This window comes from Salvia miltiorrhiza, chromosome 2 (genome assembly GCF_028751815.1).
Source record: "Salvia miltiorrhiza cultivar Shanhuang (shh) chromosome 2, IMPLAD_Smil_shh, whole genome shotgun sequence".
NCBI classification, from domain to species: domain Eukaryota; kingdom Viridiplantae; phylum Streptophyta; class Magnoliopsida; order Lamiales; family Lamiaceae; genus Salvia; species Salvia miltiorrhiza.
The window spans coordinates 62,982,396-62,991,761 of record NC_080388.1 but is presented as its reverse complement, the minus strand read 5'-3'; the positions used below and the strand labels follow the sequence as shown (position 1 = coordinate 62,991,761).

The window sequence follows — 9,366 nt, the reverse complement described above, 5'->3', positions numbered from 1 at the left end:
ATTTAATAAAATAAAAAATATAACTGAATATTTAATTCATGAATTTACACGTGGCACGATTTAGTTTGACGATAAATTTAATTGTCTACAGTGTCACTTAATGCCATATAAGCATCCAGTTAGATTTAATTTGCGCAAAATTTAAAAGTGTGGAAAACTTAGCGATTTTATAGGAAATTTTCAAAAGTCATGTGCAAAACTAGAGACGAGATAAAGTTCATTTATTTATATGCATTTTCCCTATTTTTTAACTAGAGACGAGATAAAGTTCATTTATTTATATGCATTTTCCCTATTTTTTTAACACTATTTCAATTTTTTGTCTTCACAAATTTAAGAACTATTACGAAAGAAATAGATATAATTATATTCTTAATAATATGATATTTATTTTTATTAAATAATTATCATATGTACAATTGATTTTGTATATTTTTTTCAAACCAAATAAATAATTTTAGCAGATGCAATTAATGTCCAAGTGGACCACGTGAACTCTTAATTGATTTTTTAATCTTACATGTGTCTATAATGGAAATTTTAAAAATTTACATATTAATTTATATATATATATTCATATTTTAAAAATAATTATTGTATGTTATATATAGTGAAGACTAATCAAAGTTAAAAAATTTATTTTAAATTAAAAAACTTTAATTTTTAGTAAAATAATTTAATTATTAGTATGTCTTTAATAATTTTATTAATATTATTAACTAATTTTCATCGATTTTTAATGGCTATAAATTAATTTTATTCACTAAAAAAGCAAAATCAATTTTGTAGTTTTCTGAAATACTCGACGTTGCAGCTGGCCGTCTTCGATATCATCGTCAGCGCAAATTAGGAACAAGAAACGACTCAAACTCCGACTTTTTTAATTTTCTTTACGCACAACACATACACATTCTCTGATTAGTTCACACACACTGCGGTGCTGAAATCTTAGCAAAATGTCAGCTCTCTCCAATTCTGTTGTGATTTCTGAACGCCCTCTCCTCCATCCATCTTCTGGTAAATCTTCTGATTTAGTTCATTGTGTATCTGTTAATTATCGCTATTTTGTGTGTGTGTGTGTGGCTGTTATTCAATGTTAATTGACTCCTTTATGTCTTCCTAATGCCGGAACTGAACTATTCGTGGATCTTCTGATTTATTTTATTGTCGAACTACCTACTTATATATTTATTATCTAATTTTTAATTGTTGTTTGTATTTGATTAATTTGGGATTTTTAAATAATGTGGTGGAGGTATTAGCATCTTAGAGAGTTGCTGCCATTAATTGAAAGGATACAGCTTTTAATTTTTTTTAATTGTTTGGTTTCCTTGATCAGTATTAGCTGTTTTTTCATAATGCAGCCACTAGATCATAACTTATGGGATTATTCTTTTCATGGTTTTTTCGGGATCTATAGAATCCTAGCTCGATTTTGTTAGAATGTTGCTTCGGTTTTGTGCTTCTAGTATAAATTAAGCGTTCGTGGTTAGAAAATGTTGATTTTGAAGGTCTACATTGATCTTGAGTTGCTATTACTCTCACCTGCCAGCTCTCGTCTGATTCTTTTATGACCATATATTCTTGAGAAGGTTAGAATCTTAGCTCGATAATCTTTGAATGTTGCTTCAATTTTATGCATCTAAATAAATTAAGCTTTTGTGGGTAGAAAATGTTAGTTTTGAAGGTCTACATTGATCCTGAGTTGCTATAATTCTTACATGCCAGCAACCTTCTGTTTCTGTTACAACTATATATCTTGAGAAGGTTAGAATCTTAGCTCGATTTTTTTAGAATGTTTCTTCTATTTTATCCTTCTAGTATAAATTAATTACTCATGGTTAGAAAATGTTAGTTTTGATGGTCCACATTGATCTTGAGTTGCTATTAATCTTACCTGCCACCTCTCTTCCGATTCTTTTACGGCTATAGTATATTCTTGAGAAGGAAAAAAAGTTAGTCAGATTTTGCGTGTTCAGGTTTCATAAGTTCCCAGTTAAACTGGATCTATCATTTAATCGCTTTTCTGAGTTTGTTTGGCATGAAGCTGTATATTTATGACATATGTCCTAATTAGGTTTGTTTGTTAGGTTCTTCTCTGAAATCAGCAGAGGGCTTAGGGTCCTCCAAGTTGGCCTTCAGTATAAATGGCACTAAGAAATCGAGGAGCCTGAGTAAAGCACTCACCGTTCAAGCCAGTTACAGGTATTTCCTTGACGTTCATGTTCTGTGAGCTCTAGGTACTACAAAGTTGTTCATTTCTTTTTTCACTATTTGTAGTTTCTTATCAAGATAAATGAAAATGTGATGGATACTATACAGTACATATATGATAACAGTGGTCCTGAACTCCCAATTGGCCATAAAGTCGAGACTTGTATATGGGTCCTCATCACTCAGTAATAAATGAATGACTTAATTTTCTATATATAGGTATAAAATAGCGCAAGGACTTACTGAAAATAATGTTAAACGAGAGAAGAAACGGTCTATTTTGCTTATTTTTTATCCCATTCCAATGTGTATTGAAAGAAATTTTCTATAAGCATCACATGGCATTTTCTATTTGATGCAGAGATGGTGGAAGGCCAAGCAGTGGTGGAAGTGTCTTTATTAGTGGATTTGTTCTAGGAGGACTAATTGTTGGAACTCTTGGCTGTGTGTATGCACCCCAGGTACATGTGATATGATCAACCAGTAATAAGCTGATTTTTTTCGTTGACTGAAATGCTGTGATGCTCAATCATTTTATAGGCTTCACATCATGACTCATCATCAATACGTGTTTTCTGCTGCATTGGCATTTTGCTTCACTTTGTAGCTGACATTTCGACTTGTGTTTTCTGCCTCACAGATCAGTAAGGCTATAACTGGTACTGACAAAAAGGATTTGATGAAAAAGCTGCCCAAATTCCTATACGATGAAGAAAAAGCTCTGGAGGTATGCAGCTCTTTTAATTGAAACGAGGCCAATTGTATATCATTGCATCCCAATTGAATACTTCTTATGGATTATAAATGTTTAAAATTCATGATCATAATTCTAGAAGAGTTAGTTGATACTTTGTAAATTTGTAATCTAATAATCTATATTCAACTCACTAATATCAGCAAAATTAAGATCTTCGTATGTGTAGAGATAACACAAATAGACATAGTTGCCTGGTCTCTACTGAAAGCATGTGACTTGGGTGAATCCAAATTCTTATAAGTAATTTATGAAGTTATCATAACATTATAGGCAAAATGATTGCTAAAACGCCTGCATAATTTAGTAGGGAAAACAAAATGATAACTCTATTGAAATTCTTTACCAGTTTTGGGGGTGTATAATCTTCATCAATTCAAATCTTGGTATAGGCCTCTTATTCTCTTCCACATTATAACTCTCTGCATACCATTCTATTCACAGAAGCAACGCAAGAAACTAGCTGAGAAGATCGAACAACTCAACTCAGCTATAGATAACGTGTCGACTCAATTAAGGACAGAAGAACCCCCTACTGAGGAAGCTTTGAATGTAGAGGACATAGAAGCTGTTGTCTAAAGTTGTCACTCCTCTCGAATTGGACCTCCTACATGATTGTTGCATAAGACACCCGTCGTTTTGCTTTTTGGGATATACACTTGTTTGTTCGTGCTTTCAAAACTAGTTACATGAGATGTTAGCTTGCAATTGTTTCAAAAATATGAATTGTCAAAGCTGAGATTGTTCCTACAATGGAGATATGCAAATAATAACTTACTTGTTTAACTTGTATTACTTCATATGTTTAGACATTTTTTCATTTGCAGGATTTTTGAATTCTTGAAAACTGGTCATGTGATTCATTTTATTTTGTTTTTATTCATTCTGTTCATGGGCATCTTATAATTAAATTAGGGAAAATATTACTTTTCCATATTCAGAAAGCTTTAGAGTTGCATATAATTATGCGTTGATATACAGATAATTATTGGTTGAGTCTTTTGAATCGAGATATTTTTTGTACATTTGATTGAATTTCCATATTAAAAAAAAAGTAGTTGACCCCAGAAAATGAATGTTTGTCATGTATATTCAAGATGCATGAAAAAGGTATACGATAACAAAAAAAGAAAAAGGGAAATGGAGTGATCAATCTTGGTGCAAAATCTGATGGTGGAGAATCAAGCTTGATCCTATCTGATATCAATCCTCAAACATCATCTTCACCACTCACTACAAATCATTCACAGCCAATAATTTCTTATAAAATTGAATCCAAAAAACACCCAAAAAAAGAAAAAAGGATAATTTCCTTGATATATTAAAACTATATATTATATTTATCTTGAAATTTTTTCCCATAGTTTGAGTTGCAGCCATGGCTTCCCATGCAGCATTGGCATCTTCAAGAATCCCAACAAGCACGAGACTTCCCTCGAGAACCGCTCATTCTTTCCCTGCTCAATGCTTCTCTAAGGTTAGTTTTCTTCCCTTTTCTTGCATCTCTCGTCGTGTATATTTACTGCAAGTTGCAGAAAAAACCTCAAGAACAGATTTTCGATTTATCAATTGTTTCATGTGCTCTACTTTGATTGTTTCCGTGGATGTCTCTAGAAGCTGGAGGTGGCAGAATTCTCTGGCCTTAGGTCGAGTGGATGTGTGACTTTTGCCAAGAATGCTAGGGAGGCTTCTTTCTTCGACGTGGTGGCTGCACAGCTTACTCCAACGGTACAGATTGATTCATGCTGCAACCTGCTTTCTGATTGAATAATATGAAATTTTTGAAAAGTAAAGATTGTCTATCCAAGATTCGTCTATGTTAAGATTCCAGAACTCAACCTACACGAATCTTTGAACGAAAAAGTAACATATTTCTCGTGCAAGATTAGGCCACAGGATCCACACCTGTTAAGGGAGAGACCGTCGCCAAATTGAAGGTTGCGATAAATGGTTTCGGGCGCATCGGGAGGAACTTCCTCCGCTGCTGGCATGGCCGGAAGGACTCACCACTGGAGGTGGTGGTCGTGAATGACAGTGGTGGTGTCAAGAACGTAAGTCTACAACAAGCAAAGCTTACACTCACAAAATTCTGTTACCTTTGATATTCAACTGATTTTCATTTCAACATTAGGCCTCCCACTTGTTGAAGTACGACTCCATGCTTGGCACCTTCAAAGCAGATGTCAAGATAGTCGACAACGAGACCATCAGCGTAGATGGGAAGATCATCAAGGTTGTTGCCAACAGGGACCCTCTCAAGCTTCCTTGGGCTGAACTTGGCATTGACATTGTCATTGAGGTATCTACGATCAAATTCCAAAGTTTCAAAAATCAAGATAGTTCTTAATCAGCTCGAGGCGTCAAGATTAGACAGTCTATACTGAGAAATCTTGACTATAGGGGACCGGTGTTTTTGTGGATGGTCCGGGAGCTGGGAAGCACATCCAAGCCGGAGCCAAGAAGGTTATCATCACTGCTCCAGCTAAAGGGGCTGATATTCCAACCTATGTGGTTGGTGTGAACGAACAAGACTACTCTCATGAAGTTGCTAACATCATAAGGTCCATATATCTCTCTAGTCTCCACTGATCCCTGTAAGAATCTTATGTAACACGCGTGTGATTCGGTGTGTTTTTACAGCAATGCTTCTTGCACTACCAACTGTTTGGCTCCTTTTGTGAAGATTTTGGATGAAGAATTCGGTAAGATCAGACATTTGAAGTAGAGCTATCTTTCTTGTTGCTAGACGAGATTCTTGTTGATTCAAACAAAAAAAAATATGTGAATTTTCTTTCAATTTGCAGGCATTGTTAAAGGAACTATGACAACTACACACTCTTACACTGGTGATCAGGTATGAGATGTAGATTCTTGCCTAGTGTGTGTTGCGAATTCTTAAGCTCCGTGGCTCATGAATTCTGTAGAGGCTTCTAGATGCTTCGCACCGCGATCTGAGGAGAGCCAGGGCTGCAGCATTGAACATTGTGCCGACAAGCACCGGTGCGGCCAAGGCCGTGTCCCTGGTTCTGCCTCAGCTGAAGGGCAAGCTGAACGGCATTGCCCTCCGCGTGCCGACGCCTAATGTCTCGGTGGTGGACCTCGTTGTGAACACCGCGAAGAAGGGGATGTCGGCGGAGGATGTGAATGCTGCATTCAGGAAGGCTGCTGAGGGACCGCTGGAGGGCGTGTTGGCCGTGTGTGACATCCCTCTAGTCTCGGTGGACTTCCGGTGCAGCGACGTCTCCTCCACCATCGACTCCTCGTTGACGATGGTGATGGGAGACGACATGGTGAAGGTGGTGGCGTGGTACGACAACGAGTGGGGATACAGGTAAGGATAAAAGATTAGGTAGGGAGGGTTGTTGATTATAATATATATGATGAAGGTGCAACGTGGTATTTGCAGCCAAAGAGTGGTGGATTTGGCTCATTTGGTGGCGGCGAAATGGCCCGGAGCTTCCACACAAGGGAGCGGAGATCCATTGGAGGACTACTGCAAGACCAACCCTGCAGACGAGGAATGCAAGGTCTATGAAGCTTAGCTTCACCCATTTCTCTCTTATATTTTCATCCTTACATTTTTGCAAAATCTTGAGTTTCATTGCCTCTCAAAAATCATCGCTCACATAACTCTTGCTATTCAATTTAAATTCGGTTTTCTGTTGAGAAGATGGAATATTGATTTTTGATTGTAAAGTGTTTATACATAAGATAGGGCTTTGGGTCATACAATATATATACATATATATAGGGTGTGGTTCTAGAGAAAACTACATTATTTGTGAGAACGTGAGAACCATCAAATCTAATGTATCCACTGTAAAAATTAATGCATTCGCGGTTAAAATTAATGCACTCAAAAAAATATAAAAAATTGCTCTCTTTAGGATTCGAAACCAGGATCTGCATTCATCTTAGAAGATGATGCATCCACCGTAGATCTTAATGATCGAATGACTGAAAATGGTTCTCCGTTCATATTTTATTTAGTGGTTCTTTCTTGAACCTCTCCCTATATATATCATTTATGATTTATTTTGATGAATTGATTCTAGATTCTTCCCCTCGTGGATTTAAATTTGTATATATATGTGACTTGTAAAATTATTTGCCAACAAACTTCGCAGTTCTATCCAGTTATTCATATTTTCTTTCGATCAATTATAGTGTAGTAATGCGAAACATGAAAATTTTGTATAGTTTTTTACCTACATGGATGAGTATAGTTAATTATTTTGGCCACATCGAGTCAAATATGTGATAGTATATCATATTGAAAATAAATAAAGAATTCTTGTCAATAAGATAAACAAACAGATAAATAAATTTTCATATGCCACCTACAAAATTGTTACTAATAATAGCCAATATAATTAACGGTTTCTGCCGCCAACACCCGCCCCCCTTTATCAACTGCTTGTGTCCCCTCACAAGCACCCATTCGGAGAGAAAAAAGAATGAAAATATTTTGATATAAATTTTCAAACGACGTGACCCTTAAAATTTTACCAATTCTAACCATATCATTTATTTTGATGAATTGATTAAATTTAAACTTGTTCGATCATTAAAAGTGGTCAACCGTAGATTTCAAGATTTTTATCAATATCTTTTAAAAGTGGTATATGAGTAAACAACCGTAAACCATATATTTCAAGATTTTTATCAATGTCTTTTAAAAGTGGTCAGCCGTAAATTATTTACTTGCGATAAAAAATTTAAATTCCTATACCCCTTCGTAAAATTTAAATTAAATAGTTATTTTTCCAAACGATGCGTCTTTTAAAATTGTAGCCCTCTTAGCCTATATATATCCCCTTAAATTACACAACATTTTATCCGTTTGAATATATTTGGCATATCACACTAAAAAAAATCATTAACATCAACTCTCTGAAAACAATGGCAAGAAATGGGGTGATCGCCGCTGTCTTGGTGGCTCTTGTGATGACGGTGGCGGCGGCTGATGCGGCGGAGCGAAGCGGAAATGCTCATTGCATGGCGGAGTGCTATTTCGATTGCGCACAAACCAAAATCTTCAATGATAATGAGTGCAAGAAAGATTGCGTCTATGCATGTGCTAAATATGCTAATGGAAGGAAATTGAGGGAGCAAGATGATGATAAATTCTTCCCTTCCTGGATTTAGTTTTTATAAATATATATTGTTGGTGTATTTTATTTTTCTACTTCTTTCATCTTTCTTTTTCGTTGGCGTTGCTGTCCCGTGGCTAAAATGATGTAAAATACTGTTGTTTGATATATTATATCATTTGTTGTTTTAGTAATAGACATTTAGTCATAGATATATTTATAACATTCTTATTAAATTTTATAAGCATCCGAAGAAAAAAAAACTAAAATGTGAATGTAATGTGTAACTTATTTCCCCTCCATCTCGAAGTAAACACACACACACAAACACAAACACACAATATCTGGAACGAATTTATGAAATTGTTACAAACTAGTCAAGATGCATCTATTTTGTATATAATGTGCCTTTACATATTTAATTTATTTATTATAATAAATATTTAAATATTATTCCAGTCACATTTTTCGCTCAACCGTTGTTTACTCATGCCAAGGCAAGCCTATATCCATTCACAACAAAAAAAGTTAAATTCCCACACCCCTTAACATTGTAAGTAAATAGTAGTAATTCTTTTCCCATTAAAAAGCCCAAACGACGTATCTTTTAAAACGTAAATAACTTAACGCCAATTAATTTACACGAAAAAAAGAAGTGTGTATTTGCATATGCTAAGGAGAATATGACCATTCATGTACTTACATTAACTATTTGATGTAAATTGTTTGCTTATCCTACTACTATTAATATTTTTTCTAACCCTATGGACACCCGATTGGAATTTTAACACATTGTCTATTTAATTCAGAGTATCATTTAAATTGGTATTAAAATAAACTCAGAGAATCATTTTATTTATTAGTTGAAATAATCCAATTTAACTAAATATTTATGTATCATTTTTGTTGCCAACCCGTTGGGCGAAATTAAGAATTGCTTCTATGTATCGTGGGAGAATGTCTGGTGACTCCAGCTCCAGTCGATTGATCGACCTTCCTTCGAGAATATCCAAAATTAATTATTAGAGCATCAACAACGACGGGTGCAATGGCGGGATCGAACCCGGCCTATCGCACCCGGAAGCGATGGAGAGGGAGCAAGCGGGCGCACCGAGTGCAAAGGAGGGGCGATGGCAACACGCGCCCCTTTTCAAGCAAAAAAAAAGGGATAACTAAATATATTGGGTGCAATAGAAGTGGGTGCAATACCATTGCTGAAATGGGTGCAATAGAAGTGGTTCTATTGCACCCACTCAGGTGGACGGTTGTTGATGCTCTTACTACTCTCTGTCCCGCTTCAAATGA

The 9,366-nt window shown here is 35.5% G+C and overlaps 2 protein-coding genes across 2 annotated transcripts; both read left to right on the top strand.

Moving 5' to 3' along the window:
• The first annotated feature begins 774 nt into the window (after positions 1-774).
• On the top strand, positions 775-3,754 carry LOC131011004 (uncharacterized). The gene is made up of 5 exons (XM_057938737.1): positions 775-1,017; positions 2,091-2,205; positions 2,576-2,675; positions 2,855-2,941; positions 3,413-3,754. The coding sequence occupies exons 1-5, from the start codon at positions 957-959 to the stop codon at positions 3,545-3,547; spliced, it is 498 nt and encodes a 165-aa protein (XP_057794720.1). The 5' UTR covers positions 775-956; the 3' UTR covers positions 3,548-3,754.
• A 355-nt stretch (positions 3,755-4,109) lies between these two features.
• LOC131011003 (glyceraldehyde-3-phosphate dehydrogenase B, chloroplastic) lies at positions 4,110-6,695 on the top strand. The gene is made up of 9 exons (XM_057938736.1): positions 4,110-4,445; positions 4,583-4,696; positions 4,858-5,019; positions 5,100-5,267; positions 5,369-5,529; positions 5,609-5,670; positions 5,773-5,822; positions 5,893-6,299; positions 6,375-6,695. The coding sequence occupies exons 1-9, from the start codon at positions 4,347-4,349 to the stop codon at positions 6,508-6,510; spliced, it is 1,359 nt and encodes a 452-aa protein (XP_057794719.1). The 5' UTR covers positions 4,110-4,346; the 3' UTR covers positions 6,511-6,695.
• The last annotated feature ends 2,671 nt before the right edge of the window (positions 6,696-9,366 follow it).